This window comes from Colobus angolensis, unplaced genomic scaffold, assembly GCF_000951035.1.
Source record: "Colobus angolensis palliatus isolate OR3802 unplaced genomic scaffold, Cang.pa_1.0 Scaffold24, whole genome shotgun sequence".
Lineage (NCBI taxonomy): Eukaryota > Metazoa > Chordata > Mammalia > Primates > Cercopithecidae > Colobus > Colobus angolensis.
The window spans coordinates 10,814,658-10,835,529 of record NW_012115599.1 but is presented as its reverse complement, the minus strand read 5'-3'; the positions used below and the strand labels follow the sequence as shown (position 1 = coordinate 10,835,529).

Sequence of the window (20,872 nt, the reverse complement as noted above, 5' to 3'; positions counted from 1 at the left end):
TGCCTGATCATTGAGGGTCTTGCACATGGCAGTTACATAGTGTGTGTTGGTCATGGGGACTTTGCACTGCTTTCGAGAGAGATGAATGACATGATTAGCTTTGTAGTCAGTGTGATTCTGAGGTGGGGTTTCGGGATTGAGCATAAGGTATACAAAGTGAAAGAGAGTAAAGGGAGATAAAAAAGGAGAACTTGAGCACTACAATCAGAATTAGCTTTTTTCTTCAGCTCAGATGATTCTCATACTGGCTTTAAGGTTGTGATTGTTTTTTAATATCCTGGTGCTTAATTGTTGAAAAAGCGTATGTGTCCATTTAGAAAAACATAGGTTTTCTTTAGTTGAAATTTGAACTCCCTGCTACCCTATGTCTCTGTAATATGAATACCACAAAATTATTGTACCACCATTTAATGTAGAATTGATCATGAATGTGGCCGAAGTCAGTGAATTTGATGTCTGTTCATGGATAAAATTATTCCCTGGTAACAAGTTTATCTGCATTCTTAGTGATTTGATAAAGACCATTTAAATCAGCCCAATTCCTATTAATCTGAAAATCACAAAAATGTGTAAGATGCCTGTTTCTCCTGAGAACAGGAAAGCTAGCTGTCAGTTTTCTAGTCTGGCTTTCATATCATGGAAGTCCTTAGAAATCTGTTTTTTGAGTTCTAAATCATGCATATTCCTGTGTTCCAGGATTTCTCTCTGATCAAACGGAAAGTTCAGGACTCAGAATCTAAGGATGAATGTTCACCGTGGCAGTGACAGTGACAGGTTATTGCGGCAGGAGGCCAGCTGCTTAGTGGATGATACTTCAGCTGCAGCCCAAGAAAAAGAAGCAAATAGCCTGGCTTCATCTGGTCCTCATAATCTTACTTATCCTCCAGGTCCCAGGAATGAAGGTACAGTGATTAGCTCTTGACTTAATTTGGGGGGCTTTCCAATACCAAAGCATCTACTCTACCCAGACGGCATGAATGTGTTTAATCTAAATAAATTATGCAATTAATTGCTTAGCTTGCATATCACAATTATATAAAGCTGACCTTCACAGAAAATATCCACTTATTTAATCAGTCTAGCACATCTAATGTGGTGATAATGGTATTAAAACAAACAAACAAACAGCCACAGGTTTGGAGTCAGAAGACATATTAAACTTCTAACTCAGTTGCTTATTAGTTGTAACCATGGATGAGATCCTCAGTCTTTCTGAGCCCTGCTTTTTCTTTTTTCTTTTTTTTTGAGACAGAGTCTCACTCTGACCCAGGTTGGAGTGCAGTGGCGTGATCTTGGCTCACTGCAGCTCTGCCTCCCAGGCTCAAGTGATCCTCCCACCTCAGCCCCATGAGTAGCTGGGACCACAGGTGTATATCACCACACCCAGTTAATTTTTTATATTTTTGGTAGAGACAGGGTTTCACCATTTTGCCCAGGCTGGCGAGCCTCACATTCTTAATTAATCTGGAAAACAAGGCTATTAATATTCTATCTGCGGTGGCTCACACCTGTAATCCTAGCACTTTGGGAGGCCAAAGCAAGTGGATCACTTGAGGTCAGGACTTCAAGGCCTGCCTGGCCAACGTGGCAAAACACCCATCTCTACTAAAAATACAAAAATTAGCCAGGCGTGGTGGCAGATGCCTGTAATCTCAGCTACTTGGGAGGCTGAGGCATGAGAATCGCTTGATCCTGGGAGGTGGAAGTTGCAGTGAGCCTAGATCACACCACTGCACTCCAGCCTGAGCAAGAGAGCGAGAGACTCTGTCTCAAAAAAAAAAAAAAAAAAAGAAATGATTCCTACCTCACAAGAATAGTAGATTAACAAGTTAATAGATGTGAAAGCTCCTGATAAACTGAGATTCTTTTTAACTTTTAAGTAAAACAATAGCACCAATAATAGCAACTACCATTTATTGAGCATTCACTGTACTAGGAACTTTACATACATTCTTTAGATCAGGGGTGGCAAACTGGTCAAATCTGTGTGTTTTTGTAAATAAAATTTTAATGAAACAGCCATCATGTCCATATTGTCTATGGCTGCCTTCCTGCTACAGTAGTGGCAGAGACTGACCACAAGCCTAAAATATTTACTTTGTGGCCCTTTATGGAAAATTTGCTGACTCTACTCCAGATTAGTCCTTACAACTATTATCCTTGTTTTACAGATGAGGAAACTGAGGCTTAGAAAGCTTAGGTAACTTGCCCAGGTTCACATTGCTAGGAGGTAGTGGGCTGAGATGATTTCTATATGTGTATTAACTGACAGAAAAGCATATCCATTAGGGAGAACTTGTGTAAGGAGTCTCTCTTCCTACTCACCCATTTAAGCAGGATAGAACCTGAGGTTTCTTCCTTGGGTTTAGGAATAAACCCATTTTAATTGCTTCATTATTGGGGAGAAATCAAGCATTATAAGGAACTGAATTAGTAATTCAGGTATCTATTTCTTTTCTTTTTTTTTTTTTTTGAGACAGAGTCTCGCTCTGTCGCCCAGGCTGGAGTGCAATGGCACAATCTTGGCTCACTGCAAGCTCCGCCTCCTGAGTTCACGCCATTCTCCTGCCTCAGCCTCCTGAGTAGCTGGGACTACAAGCTCCCGCCACCACGCCTGGCTAATTTTTTGTATTTTTAGTAGAGACGGGGTTTCACCGTGTCAGCCAGGATGGTCTCGATCTCCTGACCTCGCGATCCCCCCACCTTGGCCTCCCAAAGTGCTGGGATTACAGGCGTGAGCCACCGCGCCTGGCCCAGGTATCTATTTCATTTTTAATAAACAGCACCTCAAGTGTGAAAGCCTATCCTGGTGATCAAAGTGTTTCTTGCTACAAGCTTGCCTGTGGGTTACCTGGAAGCATAGTTTTTGGTGTGCAAACATGAGACCACATTGAAAGTTTATGAGAAGCTGTGGGATGTGAACTCTAAATAGGTTTTTGGTCTATATTTTTGTTGCCTTTTATCTACAAACAAATGGGAAAAAAAACTAAGTGTCCTCTGCCCAACAATTTATTTGGTTGTCTTGAGTGTAGGAAATCAGACTAATTTCCCAGAGGTCATGGGCATTAATCATGTTCCTGAATTTGTTTACAAATTTTATAAACATGACTGGTGGGAGTAATTCAGTTGTATTGATAACATTTTTTTCAAAAAGGGCTTGAAGAAAAAGTAGAAAAATGTTAACAAATCTTACTAAATGTAGGTGATAGGGCGTATGTATTAAGTTTGTACTTCCCTATGTTTGGAATTTTTCATTAAAAACCTTTTTTACATTAAAACAAAATAGGGCTGGGTGTGGTGGCTCATACCTGTAATCCCAACACTTTGCAGGCCACACACCGGGCCTATTTTTAAGTGCTCTCACAGCCTTAATTTCAGTTTATAATTGAAACAGCCCTGTGAGGTAGATGGAGTGAACATTATTTATCCTCATTTTATAGATGATGGGCCAGGTAGAAAAATTAAATAAATTAACTGGCCGGGCACGGTGGCTCATGCCTGTAATCGCAGCACTTTGGGAGGCCAAGGCGGGCGGATTGTGAGGTCAGTAGATCGAGACCATCCTGGCTAACATGGTGAAACCCCGTCTCTACTAAAAAATACAAAAAATTAGCCAGGCATGGTGGCGGGCGCCTACAGTCCCAGCTACTCAGGAGGCTGAGGCAGGAGAATGGCGTGAACCCGGGAGGTGGAGCTTGCAGTGAGCTGAGATTGCACGACTGCACTCCAGCCTGGGCGACAGTGTAAGACTCCATCTCAAAAAAAAAAAAAAATTAAATTAATTGCTTAAAGAAAACAGCTTTTTGGTGATACTGAGAAACAGATTTTACGAATGAATCCTAATGCCATTTGCACTGGAACTTCTCTGCTGAGAGTAAGACCTGCCTTTTTGAAAAAATAGTGTAGGTGATGTTAGGATTCTCCTGTACATAGTGAAAATGCCTTTTACTGTGAATTTCTAGGAAAAGTAATATATTGGAAAATTAAAGACTATCATTATCCCTTCTGGGAAATAAATTTTAAAACAATTTTGAAGAATTTGAAAATGAATAGTTTTGGCACATATTAGCAGGTTCCTTAAATAAAACACAGGAAATATAAAAGTATTATTTAGCAATAGAAGTGAAAACAAGTAAAAAGCGAATGTGTCTGAATCAACACCAGGGAAGGTACAGGGAATAGCAGGGAGACTGATGGGCCTCCACATAAATTCTTCTCTACTGTTTTTCTTAACCATATACATAGTTTACTTTAGAAAATTTAAATAACATTCAAGTGTGGGCATTCTGCCTTCTTCCCCTCCCTCCGCCAGCCCTCACATGTACATGGAGGAGATCCAATATGAGTCTCTAGTTTGTTTGCTTGCTTTTTACTAGCTGTAGGCAAGAGGTTTTTTGCCTGTCAACACCTAAAATTTGGTTTTTTTTGTGTGTGTTTGCTTGTTGTTTTAAAGAAGATAGGGTTTTTCTCTCAAGGCTTTTGCTCTCAAGTTGTTTTGGTTTCTTTGTATGTTCTTTTAGACCTCTCACTTGACTATGCCTCTCAGCCAGCAAATCTTCAGTTCCCTCACATAATGCCCCTTGCTGAAGACATCAAAGGTTCTTGCTTCCAAAGTGGGAATAAATGGAACCATGAACCTTTTATTGCTCCAGAAAGATTTGGAAACAGTAGTGTGGGCTTTGGCAGTAATTCCCATTCCCAAGCACCAGAGAAAGTGACGCTTCTTGTAGATGGCACACGTTTTGTTGTGAATCCACAGATTTTCACTGCTCATCCGGATACCATGCTGGGAAGGTAACTGATAATTTTCTTCCAAATTCCCTCTATTCTCTATAAATGGAAATACCTGCTGTGTATCTTGCATTAGATATAACAATAAAAAGCATTGTATAGGCTGGGCATGGTGGCTCATGCCTGTAATCTGAGCACTTTGGGAGGTCGAGGCAGGCAGATCACCTGAGGTCGGGAGTTTGAGACCAGCCTGGCCAACATGGTGAAACCCCATCTCTACTAAAAATACAAAAATTAGCTGGGTGTGGTGGCAGGTGCCTGTAATCCCAGCTACTACTTGGGAGGCTGAGGCAGGAGAATTGCCTGAACCCAGAAGGTGGAGGTTGCAGTGAGCTGAGACTGCACCATTGCACTCCAGCCTGGGCGACAGAGCAAGACTCCGTCTCAAAAAAAAAAAAAAAAGGCATTGTATTTTTATTTTTCTGCCCTCATACATTTGTGAAGGGAAGGCAAGCTGGCAAAAGCCTAATACATGTTGGTATTTCAGGGTGGGGAGAGTACTTCATATAGTAAAATGAGCCCCACAGAAGAAAATAAAATCTATTTGGAAACTATGAAAAAATAACCTGCTAAATCTCATTCTCTGCTCCTCTACAAATTCACTCTAAGTAATGTTTTCAGAGTTTCATAGGTCAAAGATGCTGGGGTAAGGTGAGACCTAAATCTTGCTCCCTTTTTTAAAAAAAATAAATAAAAAACAGTATTAGGCAAATGTTCTACATGGCACAAGAACAAAGCCTTTTTACTGAAAACCATTTCCCTGCCATCTATTGCAAATTTTCTGCTTGGCAACAGATGCTATGCTGTCATTTTCTAATGCTTCCATTACTATTCAAGTTTTTTGAAATGCAATCTTTAAGTGGAGTCTTTAAACCTAGTTGCTTTTTTGTTTGTTTCATGATTGCCCTCTTTATTCTTCATGGTCCATTCTCTGTGCTGCTTCATTCAGATTTATCCTCTTCTTAACCATCTCTGGCCCTCAGATTTTTAAGGTTAGAGTTTAGGAAATGGAAACAGCCTACTAAGAAGGAAAACTGTCCAGGAAGGAGTCTCAGAGCCTGGGCTAGGAGTTAAGAGATTGTCTTTTTGGCCAACCATAGACCTTAACCCAAGGAAGAGCAAATTGGGGTAAGAGTAAAAATAGTAATAATAATGATATTATACATGTAGATTTGGCTTTTGATCATTTTCATCTACTTAGAAGTATATTTTATTTTGTTTAGAGATCTAACCTCAGGACTTTGAATTAATTTAAACTGAGTTAGAAATTCGAATCGATCACACTAATTGAATTCTAGGCTAAATAGAATCCAGCTATTCAAATATATGTGTATTTGAACATGTAAATTCACAGTGAACTACTTTTTTTTTTTTTTTTTTTGAGATGGAATCTCACTCTGTCACCGAGGCTGGAGGGCAGTGGTGCAATCTCGGCTCACTGCAACCTCCGCCTCCTGGGTTCAAGCAATTCTCCTGCCTCAGCCTCCCAAGTAGGTGGGATTGCAGGTGCGTGCCACCACACCAGGCTAATTTTTGTATTTTCAGTAGAGACAGGGTTTCACCATGTTGGTCAGGCTGGTCTTGAACTGACCTCGTGATCCGCCTACCTCAGCCTCCCAGAATGCTGGGATTATAGGCATGAGCCACTGTGCCTGGCTACAGTGAACCACTTTTTAATTAGAACCAAACCTGTCTACATATTTCTTAAACATCTGAATTAAGATAAAAGTAGAACATTAACACATTTTCCATATTGGCCCTGTATTTTTTTTATCAGGCTTGAATACCTATTCTCAGTTTGGGTATTACCAGCATTCCCACCCCCTGAAAAAAGTGTTTCTCAGTGCAGGCTGGCTGTTCTAGGTATGTTGCCTCTGAAAGTAGTGATCAAGAGAAGAAAGGCAAATGTTTTCTGGGTAATAGATTCTTGGGTGAAACTGGTTTTCTGAATCTTGGAATGGGTTGTTCCATGAAGAAGAGAGTCTGGTTCTTTATCTGTATGGTTCATTTAGCTGAATTGGCAAGGTTGTAAATTCTGTAAGTTATTTAGATTTGTTCTGTTCTGTGGCTACCTGTCCTGTGATTATATACAGTACTTCTGAGCCTAGCCAGTGAGCTTACAGATGTGGGCCACTAGTCACAAGGGGAGAAGCTGAGAGAAAGAGAATGGATTAATGCAGATCCATGCCATTACTAAATACCCTGAGCTGAAGTCCTACTGATGATAAATAGGGAGGATTATATTTACAGTATGTTCACTATTTTTATTCAAAGCTCTCTGAGCTAGACTTCATTCAACCAGATCATTCCAGAAAAACATCTGCATTCTTTGGAGGCTACTTTTATCAAGATGGATTTCTTATGTGTGGTACAGTTACTTGGGAAGCATGTAAAATTGAATCATTTTCTTTATTTCTTTTTTTTTGTTTGTTTTGAGACAGAGTCTTGCTCTGTCACCCAGGCTGGAGTGCAGTGGCACAATCTCGGCTCACTGCAAGCTCTGTCTCCCGGGTTCACGCCATTCTCCTGCCTCAGTCTCCTGCACAGCTGGGACTACAGGCGCCCACCACCTCGCCTGGCTAATTTTTTGTATTGTTTTTTTAGTGGAGATGGGGTTTCACCATGCTAGCCAGGATGGTCTCCATCTCCTGACCTCGTGATCCACGTGCCTCGGCTCCCAAAGTGCTGGGATTATAGGCGTGAGCCACCGCGCCTGGCCGAAATGGAATCATTTTCAGACCTTTGAAAAGCAGCCAGTTCAGGCTGGAGGACAACAGTTGTGAACAGCTGAAGAGCAACACTTCCCAGCAGTTTAAGGAAGGAAATGGCAGTAAGCCCCCATTTGACTGGGAAGTCAAATCTTAGGCTGGTTGAAGATAGCAGCTGCCTGCCCTATCCTTTGTGTTATCTAACCATTCCACAGCTCATACACAGAAGTGCAGCAGGAGTGGAAGTCATGGGGTCATTTAGACTGCAGGGGATCTGACAGAGGGAGGAAGGATGGGGAGAGGCGAATAAGAAAAGCTCTCCTCCCTGTTCCCTCATGACTTCTGAGTTCATGCTAACAGCAAGCCTGTCTCTCTGAAATGCAGTAAATTGCTGATAAGCCTAATGCCTACCCTCTTCTACTTGATCTGAAAATCCCATCATTAGTTATTCTTTGTATTGAGTAAGACCATTTTTCCCCCAGAGCTCCACTATTAAGACATACCAGGAAAGCATTAACATAGCTGCATCTAACAGAAGATGAGATGTTGAAAAGTAAAGTTCAGAAATATTGATGAATGGCATATTAGATAGGTCAGTGTTGACAGACGAGGAGACAGGAATAAAAAGAAGCTTAGATGCTGTCTTCCTGAGCTGTCAGTATAGAAAAGCAGGTTCTTGGGCAGTGGGGAGGGCATGAAAGGCCACCATCTCAACACAGATATTTTCCAAGGGCCACCTCTGCAGTTGCTGTTTACTGCATTTACTGCCAAAGAAACTCACTACAGATGAACTTTGTGGACTTGATCCTTCATTCTTCTTTGCACACAAATGCTTAAAGCATTTGCCTTCTTTTCCTGTCTGAAGGGAGTTTCCTAAGACTTGAGTTGTCTTGTAGGCATTGGGTCCCAGTGCTGTGTTTTTAATTTATACCATGAGAGAGTGGGATGGAGTCTTCCAGAATGAGGTGGAGAAGGGAGAAGTCTCATCTGTGAAGAATCATGCTGGAGAAGATAACATTATTGCCTGGATATCTTTCAGGATGTTTGGACCAGGAAGAGAGTACAACTTCACTCGGCCCAATGAGAAGGGAGAGTATGAGATTGCTGAAGGCATCAGTGCAACTGTATTTCGCACAGTGCTGGTGTGTGGTAGCCTTTTTTGTTACATTCTCTTCCCCAGGGGCATGTGTGATCAATAGCCTTGAGAGTTCCATCAACTATGTTATTGACTTTAGGGTCTCTGGTTTCCAGTTGTTTCCTTTCTCCCTTTGTTTTCTGTTCCTGTAACTTTTAAGTCTTTGCTTGTTTGTGTGTGAGCTCTATCAGTTACCAAGTTCTGATTAAACAAGTCAAGATAGCCAGGAGCTCTTTTGCCATCTAATGAATCATCCAATTTGGTGATAATTCCGGTAGCTCATTGCTTTAACAGAACCAGGAATGCATAGGGATGAAGAAGTAATTTTTCTTCTTGTTCTTTGCCTACATTTTTTCTTCCTAATCTATTTACAGGATTATTACAAAACCGGTATCATCAATTGTCCTGATGGCATCTCTATCCCAGATCTTAGAGATACATGTGATTATCTCTGCATTAATTTTGATTTCAACACTATCCGATGTCAAGATCTGAGTAAGTACAGGAGCAGCTGCCAGCTGCACTTAAGCAGCTGAACTTTGTGTTTTCTTGTAGTCACTGATTTTTTTTTTGTTTTTGAGACAGTCTCTCGCTCTTTCGCCCAGGCTGGAGTGCAGTGGCGTGATCTCGGCTCACCGCAACCTCCACCTCCCAGGTTCAAGGGAATCTCCCTGCCTCAGCCTCCCGAGTAGCTGGGATTACACACGCCTGCCACCACGCCTTTCTAATTTTTGTATTTTTAGCAGAGTCAGGGTTTCGCCATTTTGGCCGGGCTGGTTTTGAACTCCTGACCTCAGGTGAGCCGCCCGCCTTGGACTCCCAAAGTGCTGGGATTACAGGCATGAGCCACCAAGCCCAGCTGACATTTTCTATTATTAAACAGAAGGAGTTTCACGTGTAGGTTGAAAATCTTCTGCAGAGGCAGAGATATGATACTAACTAACCCTTTTCCTCTCTTGGTTCAAAGCACTGTGAGGAACTGGAGCAGACAAAGGAAAACAGATAGTAGTTTCTAAATGGAGCTTGACCAGTGGGAGACCAAGCTGACAGCTTCCCTCTTGGGACTTTGGTGTCTCAACTCTAACAAACAAGGATACTGATTGTCCAACATGAGGAACAGTTCATTAATAAAGTCAAGGGAGGCCGAGACGGGCGGATCACGAGGTCAGGAGATCGAGACCATCCTGGCTAACACGGTGAAACCCCGTCTCTACTAAAAAATACAAAAAACTAGCCAGGCGAGGTGGCGGGCGCCTGTAGTCCCAGCTACTTGGGAGGCTGAGGCAGGAGAATGGCGTAAACCCGGGAGGCAGAGCTTGCAGTGAGCTGAGATCCGGCCACTGCACTCCAGCCTGGGCGACCGAGCGAGACTCCGTCTCAAAAAAAAAAAAAAAGTCAAATAGCACAAATTGGCCAGGTTCTCCTAATCATTATATTGCCTTCTTTTTTTTAAATTTGAGATGGGGTCTTGCTGCTATGTTGCTCAGGCTGGTCTCAAACTCCTGGCCTCAAGCAGTCCTCCCACCTCAGCCTCCTGAGTAGCTGGGACTACAGGTACATGCCACCACACCTGGCTATTATTATTATTTTGTTTTGGAGACAGAGTCTCGCTCTGTCACCCAGGCTGGAGTGCAGCGGCACAATCTCAGCTCGCTGCAGACTCCACCTCCTGGACTCAAGCAGTTCTTCTGCCAGAGCAGCTGGGATTACAGGTGCATGCCACCATGCCCGGCTAATTTTTGTATTTTTAGTAGAGACAAGGTTTACACCATGTTGGCCAGCCTGGTCTCGAACTCCTGACCTCAAATGATCTGCCACCTTGGCCTCCCAAAGTGCTGAGGTTACAGGTGTGAGCCACTGTGCCCAGCCTATAATTATTAACTTAAGTGTTTGCTAAGTGCTTTATAGATATGGACTTGCTTAAATCTTTTTTTTTTTTTTTTTTTGAGACGGAGTCTGGCTCTGTCACCCAGGCTGGAGTGCAGTGGCCGGATCTCAGCTCACTGCAAGCTCTGCCTCCCGGGTTTACGCCATTCTCCTGCCTCAGCCTCCCAAGTAGCTGGGACTACAGGCGCCCGCCACCTCGCCTGGCTAGTTTTTTGTATTTTTTAGTAGAGACGGGGTTTCACCGTGTTAGCCAGGATGGTCTCGATCTCCTGACCTCGTGATCCACCCGTCTCGGCCTCCCAAAGTGCTGGGATTACAGGCTTGAGCCACCGAGCCCGGCCATAAATCTTTAACAATCCTGAAAGATGGGTGATAACCTCATTTAAGAAATCAGCTTGTTCAGATCTCTAGGCATTAAGACTAGAATTAGAACTCAGATTGTCTGACTGCAAATTCCATGCTCTTATTACCTGGGCTTCCTGAAATTATTTAAGTAACTATTCTTTGAATTTCATGATACATTTCCCTGCATGTTGCATGAAGTACATGTGATTTCTCTACTGAGTGTATTACACATTTAGAGTAAGTCCTTTGGTGTCACCAAAATTCAGATTATTCCTCTATTATGGTACTCTTAACTCCATAAAATCAGGATCCAAACCATCTTCAGAAGACATACTACAAATGATGATTTCATCTCTTACAGAATTAACATTTATGGTCTGACCTTGTATGTCCAACAAAACCCCAACTGATCAGAATGCTCAAGGATTATTAAACATGAGTAAATTGAAGAGTGGTAGAATAGGAGACATACCTTAACAAAGCTTAATTATCACCTTGGAGCAGGAAACAACCTCTTTGCCTTTAAATGTGCCACTTCTCTGAACCTCATCAATGATAACAGCCATTCCCTCATAGTCTTTTTCTCTCCACTAATATGTGCATTTAGGCAGAAAGCATGTTCACCTACGTTTTCTCTCTGCAGGTGCTTTACTCCATGAACTGTCCAATGACGGTGCTCATAAGCAGTTTGATCACTACCTCGAAGAGCTGATCTTGCCTATTATGGTGGGCTGTGCCAAGAAAGGAGAGCGAGAGTGCCACATTGTTGTGCTGACAGATGAGGATTCTGTGGACTGGGATGAAGACCACCCTCCACCAATGGGGGAGGAATATTCCCAAAGTAGGAGCTTCTGGCATGGTGTAGATGTTTTCAGCAAGAAACTCGCTACCTGGAGTAGCAGCTTGATCCTAGAACCAATGTGAATATCACTGTTGAGCCTGTGATGAGCACACTCACCTGGATGACAAATCCCTAGTGATGCAGGTCTAGCCTTTATGCTGGGGAACACAGGGAATGTTGTTACACCATTCACTCTTTCTCTGGTGTCTCATATTGTGTAAGATACTGAGGCAGCACATTAAATGATGGTGTCATTCTTCTCTTAATTCATTTTTAAATCCTTTTGAATTGGTAATCAGAATTCAAAAAACATAACAGGATATACACTAAAAAGTCTTATTCTCACTCCTGCCCCATCTATCCAGTTTTGCTTCTCAATTTCTTTTACGGGCTTCCAAGTATATTCAATGTACATAGGTAACCAATTACTTGTTTTCTCCTCCTTTTTCATGTACCATATTATACAACTGTTCTGTGCCATATGTTAACAAAAATCTTTGATATTATGGGCTAGGCGCAGTGGCTCACACCTGTAATCCCAGCACTTTGGGAGGCTGAGGCGGGAGAATCACGAGGTCAGGAGTTCGAGACCAGTCTGGCCAACATAATGAAAGCCCTTCTCTACTAAAAATACAAAAAATTAGCCAGGCATGGTGGTGTGTGCCTGTAGTCCCAGCTACTCAGGAGGCTGAGGCAGGAGAATCAAGTGAACCTGGGAGGCAGAGGTTGCAGTGAGCCGAAATCACGCCATTGCACTCCAGCCCAGGTGACAGCGTGAGACTCTGTCTCAAAAAAAAAAAAAAATCTTCGACATTCTTTTTCTGTGGCTCTATAGTATTCCCTTGCACAAATGTGCCATAATTGATTTAACCAGCCCTTACTGGACATTTAAACTATTGGCCAGGCGCAGTGGCTCATGCCTGTAATCCCAGCACTTTGGGAGGCCGAGGTGGGTGGATTGCTTGAGGTCAGGAGTTCACAACCACCGTTGCCAATATAGTGAAACCCTGTTTCTATTAAAAATACAAAAATTAGCTGGGCGTGGTGGCTCATGCCTATAATCCCAGCTACTCAGGAGGCTGAGAGGCAGGAGAATCACTTGAACCCAGGAGGTGGATGTTGGATGTTGCAGTGAGCCGAGATCACGCTACTGCACTATAGCCTGGGTGACAGAGCGAGACGCCATCTCAAAAAAAAAAAAAAAATTGTACCTTTATAATTTGATAGATGTTGCCAAATTATGCTCCATAAAATTTGTACCAATTTACACTCACAAAACAATACATGACAGGTTTGTTTCCCACCCCCTCACCAAAACAGTGGCTTTTTTTTGAGACAAGAGTCCTGCCTCCTAGGTTCAAGTGATTCTCATGCCTCAGCCTCCCAAGTAGCTGGGACTAGAGGTGTGTGCCACCACGCCTGGCTAATTTTTGTATTAGTAGTAGAAACAGGGTTTCACCATGTTGGCCAGGCTGGTCTCAAATTCCTGACGTCAAGTTATCCACCCATCTCAGCCTCCCAAGTGCTAGGATTATAGGCGTGAGCCACCATGCCTGGCCAACAGTGGCTTTTGAAAAAATTTTTTTACAGATAGAATCTTGCTCTTTCACCCAGGCTGGAGTACAGTGGTGCAACCATGGCTCACTGCAGCCTCAAACTCCTAGTCTCAAGTGATTTTCCCACCTCAGCCTCCAAGTAGCCTGGGCTGCAGGTGTGTGCACCATGATTGGCTAATTTTTTGTGTGTGTGTGTAGAAATAGGGTCTATGTTGCCTTGCCTAGGCTAGTCTCAAACTCCTGGCCTCAAGCCGTCTTCCCGCATCTGCCACCCAAAGTGTTGGGATTACAGGTGTGAGCCACTGTGCCTGGCCCCAAAAGTGTTTTTAAGACTTTTATCTTTGCTACTTTCTTAATAGGTAAAAAACCACAGAATCTCATGATTGGCATGAGTTTTAATTACATTTCTTATTTTATGAGTGAGGCTGAATTTTTTTTTTTTTTTTTTGAGATGGTATCTCTCTTCTCTTGGCCGGGCTGGAGTGCAATGGCATGATCTCGGCTCACTGCAACTTCCCACCTCCCAGGTTCAAGTGCTTCTCCAGCCTCAGCCTCCCAAGTAGCTGGGATTACAGGCACCCACCATGACGCCTAATTTTTGTATTTTTAGTAGAGACAGGGTTTTACCGAGTTAGCCAGGCTGGTCTCCAACTCCTGACTTCAACTGATCTGCCTGCCTCAGCCTCCCAAAGTGCTGGGATTACAGGTGTGAGCCACCACACCCAGCCAAAACCTTTTTAGTTTTCAAGAGCCATTGTAATTTCCTTTTTTGTTAATGGTGTTTGTGCCTTTTGCCCATTATAAAATCAGATTGTTAGTTTTTTACTTAGTGATTTGTGAAAGTTCTATTTGTGGCAGCTCTTTCTAATTAAGGAAATTAGCCTTTTATGAGTTGCAAATATTTTCTCATTCAGTTGTCTTTTTAGCTTTGGTAAATGGTAGTTTAGGCTATGCAGAGATGTTATATTTCTATAATCATCAGCTTTTATGACTTCTAGGTTTAACGTTGTACCCAGAAAGTCCCCACCCTGAGACTATAAACATTTCTCTTATGGTTTATGTATTATTTAACATTTAATCTTTGATCCATCTGGATTATTTGGGATTAGTGGTCAAGTATATCTTTCATTAGTTTGATTCTGTTAGCTTATCTCTTTCCTCTTAGGTCTTTACTCCATGGCTAACCCCTATTTTTTCTTTTACAGTTCTTTATAGCTCCAAGCTCTACAGATTCTTCAAATATATTGAGAATAGGGATGTTGCAAAAACAGTGTTAAAGGAACGGGGCCTGAAAAACATTCGCATTGGAATTGAAGGTAAAAAAAAAAAAAAAAAAATCCCAGTCAATATTTAGGTTGGGTCTATGGCCACAGCTTCTGTCCTCAAAATTTAGCCTCCAGAGGGCCTAGAAAATAGGCATACATGAAAACCACATTCTTACTCAAGTTTGAAGGGTTCCTGTTTTTGTTTTTGTCATTTTTCTTTTCATTTTATCTCCAGTTGAAGATGGTTCAGAGCAGCCACAGAAACAAGTTCGAGTTTACTACTTCAGGATAAAGAGCAGTGAGGGCAAAGGACAGTGGTAGGGAGGTACAGCAGGGTTTGGGGGCTCACCAGGTGAGAGCGTCGTTCTGCCACCAGTCTTGGTGAAGATGTTTCTGGCATCTGGAAGGGTCCTTCTGAAAAAATAACTTGGGGACTCACAATTTAAGATTATTCCAGCCGGGCGCAGTTTCTCATGCCTATAATCCCAGCACTTTGGGAGGCCAAGGCAGGCGGATCACTTGAGGTCAGGAGTTTGAGACCAGCCTGACCAACATGGAGAAACCCCATCTTTACTAAAAATATAAAACTTGTATTTTTGTATGGTGGCACATGCCTGTAATCCCAGCTACTCAGGAGGCTGAGGCAGGAGAATCACTTGAACCCGAGAGGCAAAGGCTGCAGGGAGCCGAGATTGTGCCATTGCACTCCAGCCTAAGCAACGAGAGTTAAACTTTGTCTAAAAAAAAAAAAAAAGATTATTCCATACTTTTGAGGAATGTCTGAATATATTAACAGAACTACTTTGAATGATCTTGAGCAGTGGCTCCCAACCTGTGGTCCCCATGGAAGGCTCTAAAGAGACTGATTCCTGGAGAGTGCTAAAGTCATCTGGTCTCCCCTATGTGGATCTTTTTTTTTTTTTTTTTGAGATGGAGTCTCACTCTGTCGCCCAGCTGGAGTGCAGTGGCCCCATCTCGGGTCACTGCAAGCTCTGCCTCCTTGATGCACGCAATTCTTCTGCCTCAGCCTCCTGAGTAGCTGGGACTATAGGCACTCGCCACCAGGCCTGGCTAATTTTTTTGTATTTTTAGTAGAGATGGGGTTTCACCATGTTAGCCAGGATGCTCTCAATCTTCTGATCTCGTGATCCGCCTGCCTCGGCCTCCCAAAATGCTGGGATTACAGGTGTGAACCACCATGCCTGACCTCCTACGTGGATCTTTGTTTGACTCTTGTGCTTTGCTACTCTTGTTGCCTCATTTCTGCCCACAGAACCCGTCAGAGCTTCATTGTGTCTAACTTAAGTTGAATTTAAAGTTGGAAGACTTTTTTTTTTTAAGAGACAGGGTCTCACTCACTCTTCTGCTCACACTGGAGTACAGTGACACAATCATGGCCCACTGCATTCTTGCCTTCCTGGGCTCAACTGGTCAGCCTCCCGTGTAGCAGAGACCATAGGCACGCACCACTGTGCTCCATTATTTTTTTTTTTAATCTTTTTTCTAAGAGATGAGATCTCCCTCTGGCCCAGACTGGTTCTGAACTCCTGGACTCAAGTGATCCTCCCGCCTTGGCCTCCCAAAGTGCTAGAATTACAGGTGTGAGCCACAGTGCCCAGCCTTGGAAGACATTTTTGAGATTATTAAATCTCCTCCTACTCGGTCTTTCCCTTGTCTGTTAGGTGCATTTCCCAGAACAACCCATCAAACGGTTTTACCATTAGAACATTATGCCATACATATTTAATAGATAACAGCCTCCCTCTCCTGCGTGCCTTCTAGTTAATAGCCTTTGAAGCTACTTTGACTATTTTTCCCATTTCCATGTGACAGACTTTCACATATTTTAGGCAGCATCTTTGTTTTTTCTTTAGGCTAAACATTCCACATTTCCTTAACTATTTCTCATATAGTATGCCCTCTAAGCAACAGAATTAAGAGGCTTGGGTAGCCATGCCTTGGCAGGATTTTGTTCTATAGTATTGTTGCCAGCAACAACAGGCTCCTGAACTAGTTAGAGGCTTCTCTCCTTTCCATTAGAAGGGATAGAATTCTTGTTACTTCTTAGATTAGTTCCTTCTAGGGACAAGACCTACTATCTGACTAAAAGGAAGTGAACATGTAGGTGACTGGGGCTGGGAGAGCATGGGGCAGGGACTGGTCACTTTCCACATATTTTCTGTGCTGTGATTTTGGGAGAAAACTGATGTGGTTACGAAGGAGAAAGTATGGATAGCAGAGTGAGCACAATGTGTTAGTCATGAGAATGGCCTTTTTCTGTTGCAGGTTACCCTACCTGTAAAGAAAAAATTAAGAGAAGGCCTGGTGGCCGGTCTGAAGTCATCTATAATTACGTACAACGCCCCTTCATCCAGATGTCATGGGAAAAGGAAGAAGGGAAGAGTCGCCATGTGGATTTCCAGTGTGTTCGAAGCAAATCCCTCACGAATCTGGTAGCTGCTGGAGATGATGTCTTGGAGGACCATGAAATATTAATGCATCACCCACCCCAAGTGGATGAACTTGACCGGCTAAATGCCCCACTTTCTCAGATGGCTTCTAACGACTTTCAGGATTAGGGCCAGCTGTGGGTCTACCCCTTGTGGGAGCCCATCTCACCTAGGATGCCTGCAGCCAGCCCTCCCTCATGATTTGTGTCACCCTGAGTAGGAGACATGCTTCTCCGCTATTCTTTTCCTTTCTCCCATAATTAACGTGTCCTTTTCAGTAAGTCTGTGCCTCTGGCAGGGGATGAAGAAGTACTCAAATTAGCTACCATCTTTGCAGCAGCCCTGGTAACTTGAAAAATTTGGGTCTGGTGCTGTTCACTGAGTCTTTGTGTAACGGCCAAAGCAGGAAAGGAAGTCAAGACTGTTGCCTCGTGTTTAGCAAAGCAGTCCTTATCCTTTATACTGTGTTCTTGGGTTTTGTTTTTGTTTTGTTTTATACCAGGCAAATTGCTTAGTAGCAAAGGGACCAAACTTAAAAGGTGACAATCTCTAACTTTTAAAAACAGGCACCAATCGGATGCTCATTAGAGGTTAATGAAGATGCCATTCTTGGTGGCCTCTGTACCCAAATTGCATCTGGAAAGAACTAGGGTCTCGTTCAGAATGTCCAAAAGGAAATTCCTAAGAGGTTAAATTCAGATTTGCGTCTCATTAACGCAGTGAACAATTCAAAACCACAGATTCTTTGGCAGGAAGAATAATGGAATAACAATGTTGATGACACCTTTTTAGCTTCAAGGTTTTGGAGTCTAAAAACAAATGGATGATTCATTTGGAATGAAACTCACAACACAAGTAGAAGAACCTCCAAATCAGGCCAATTGGGTTATCCTGGCTTGGAATCTGGTGTGAAACCATAGGTCTTAACACTCTGGAGCAGCACATTGCTGTGGATGTGGCTAGGAGACCTTAGATATGGCTTAAAGGCTTTTAAGATGAGGACAGAAATTGCTCACAATTGCTCAGTTTCTCAACAGAAAGACGTGTAAGAGTGCCAGCATGGGGTGTATGGAGTGAAGCTGGGTGGGAAGCATCATCTGCACAGTCGCTGTCCTAGCAGGATTTTGCTCTGTATCTTTTCATACCATGGGATTTTTGGATATCAGTGTATTTTGATTCTTGAAAGAGCCTAATAGCTGCTCACACATTGGGTAAGAAAATTATACTAATGTCATCCCTAAAGGAAGGGTGAGTTGAATGGAAATTAAGCCCAGTCATTTTATTTGATCTATCAGTCTATTATCAGTGCATGATCACCCAGATCACCCTCCTCAGCCCCCACAGTGCTGAACCATCTTCCTTCCTCTTCTCCGTGGCTATTAATAGTACGGCTAAATTTAGAGTCCAGAGCCAGATATAAGTATTTTGGGATTATCTCCCAGTTTGTGGTAGAAGCTGACTGGAATACAGGTTGAGTATCTCTTATCCAAAATGCTTGGGACCAGAAAGGTTTCAGGTTTCAGATTTTGGAATACTTAACAGTTAAGTACCTGAAATCTGAAAGGCTTTTGAACATCATGTCGGCACGCAAAAAAAATAAGATTTTGAGGCGCTTCAGATTTTGGATTTTTGGATTTGGGATGCTCATCCTGTGTAGGAGAGGCTACTCAATTCCATGTAATGACCTAACCATAATCATCCAAAGATAAAAGCCAGGTAGATGTTGAAAGCTCTTTCCAGGGCTGAAGAAGTGTTCTTATGTTCTCTACATGTGACTGGCATCACTGTGGAAATTCATACTGTTCCTCCCTAGGATGTAGTAAGTGGTTAAATTGAGCTATGCCCCACCAGATGACTATTGGCATCCATTTGCAAGGCCAATGGCCTAGATTAAGGGTTAGGATTATTTGTAGCTAGAAGGTAACTTTATTTCTATGAAACTAATTGGCTCATATTTGAGGTCAGGTTTGGCCTTCACCTTACCAGTACATTTATACCCACTACCAGTTGACTAGCCCAGATAATTATTAAAATGGTGCTTCCTTTCTGCTTCTCAGTAGACTTTCATGCCATTACAAAGGAAATTTGAATTACCTAGTGTTTGTATATTCCATGATAAGTATGTATAACTTCTGTTTCACAGCTTAGGTATTGTTAACATTTAAGTGTAAACATGCCACAACTAACACTTAAAAATGAAAACTAATTAGTTCTTGCTTAGGGAAAATACCAGGTATGAAGTATGGCATATACTTGACACTATTCTGTGTAACCCTTTACTTTGCTCAGGCTTTCCAGATTGAGGTCTTTTTTCCCCCAAATTAGGTTAACATGCATTTAACCCCAACCTGTGGGGTATGAGTAAGCTGGAAATCTTTGACGGTAGGCTTTCTAGTGTCACGAGGTGGTGGTGACTGAAGGAAAAGCTGGGATCACAGGTTCCTTCTGGTGGAGAGGAAGGTTTATGTCTATGCCCCTCCCATCACCCTCCACCTGGAGCTCACCCACGCCTGCTCCATTCCCAGAGGCAGGCCATTCTGCAAAAGCAGGACCTCTCAGTCCTCACAGAAATAAGGGCTGGGTTGAGGTCACCCCCTTCATAGTTGGTTACTGGTCAGATGGGTGAGAGGCATTTCTAATTGTAAAAAGGTGGAACTTGGGTTTGGTGTTTTCTTCTAAGTGCCTAAATAAAGCAAGCCAGGCTGTTGACAGAGAAACATTTTCATAAGAAAATGGTTTTAGCCAGAGTAATCGGCAAGCCGAGATTAACCCGAATCTGAAGTTTAGAATCTTGAGTTTGCATCTGCATCATACCATGCTGTTTCGATGAGGAAACATTTGCCACTGAGAAGTTGGAGGGCGGGCAAGATGACGGTGTTAAAGCGAGTGAGATCATCTAATGGTTTCCCCTAAGCCCTGGAAAGGCTTATAATGTATTGTTAACATTTGAGTGTTCTGAAGTTAAAAAGCAAGGGTTTTTGGCCAGGCCTGGTGGCTCACGCCTGTAATCCCAGCACTTTGGGAGGCCAAGGCCGGCAAATCACTTAAGGTCAGGAGTTTGAGACCAGCCTGGCCAACACAGTGAAACCCCGTGTCTACTAAAAATACAAAAAAATCAGCTGGGTGTGGTGGCGAGCGCCTGTAGTCCCAGCTACTTGGGAAGCTGAGGCAGGAGAATTGCTTGAACCCGGGAGGTGGAGGTTGCAGCAAGCCAAGATCATGCCACTGCACTCCAGCCTGGGCAACAGAGCAAGACTCTGTCTCAAAAAAGAAAGGAAAAAAAAAAGGTTTTGGCTGGGTGCAGTGGCTCATGCCGGTAATCCCAGCACTTTGGGAGGCCAAGGTGGGAGGATCACTTGAGGTCAGGAGTTTGAGACTGGACTGGGCAACATAAAAAATAAAAAAATAGCCAGGCATGGACATGGTAGTACATACCTGTAGTCCCAGCTACTCAAGAGGCTGAGGCAGTATGACTTCTTGAGCTCAGGAGGATGAGGCTGCAGTGAGACATGATGACGCCACTGCACTCCAGCCTGGATGGCAGAGCAAGACCCTGTCTCAACATTTTAAGTCAAGGGTTTGTAGTAGTGTATTCAATGCCACTTCTTGCCATCACTTTGCAATTGTTGAAATGGGTATACTGAGCTCAGAAAGCAAATCTGATGCCTTCATGGGAGACGGAGCCATATTTGTGTTCTGGGTGGGATCACTAGTGCAGGAGAACATTACATTTTCTTCTGAAGGCAAAATGCTTGCAGGTTTTGCCTCTTTACTTTGTATTTACTTTTAAAATTGCACTTGTTCACCTACCAGTGTTTACGAAATCCTGTATTTGGGATGCTTTTTCTATAATAAAATATTATCATTTGAGTGTCTGTTTTTTTTTTTAGCAGA

General features: G+C 42.8%; 1 protein-coding gene across 4 annotated transcripts in view; it reads left to right on the top strand.

Moving 5' to 3' along the window:
- KCTD20 (potassium channel tetramerization domain containing 20) overlaps positions 1-19,898 on the top strand; it is a 52,016-nt gene extending 32,118 nt beyond the window's left edge. For 2 of the 4 annotated variants that reach the window (XM_011945345.1, XM_011945346.1), the window contains 7 exons: positions 697-902; positions 4,521-4,794; positions 8,539-8,641; positions 9,009-9,129; positions 11,510-11,707; positions 14,469-14,579; positions 16,815-19,898. In XM_011945345.1, the coding sequence (XP_011800735.1) occupies positions 743-902; positions 4,521-4,794; positions 8,539-8,641; positions 9,009-9,129; positions 11,510-11,707; positions 14,469-14,579; positions 16,815-17,107 (1,260 nt within the window). In that variant the 5' untranslated portion in view covers positions 697-742 and the 3' untranslated portion in view covers positions 17,108-19,898. Of the gene's footprint in view, positions 1-696; positions 903-4,520; positions 4,795-8,538; positions 8,642-9,008; positions 9,130-11,509; positions 11,708-14,468; positions 14,580-16,814 lie in introns of those variants that run through there. The other 2 variants (XM_011945348.1, XM_011945349.1) reach the window with 2 other exon arrangements.
- Positions 19,899-20,872: the final 974 nt, after the last annotated feature.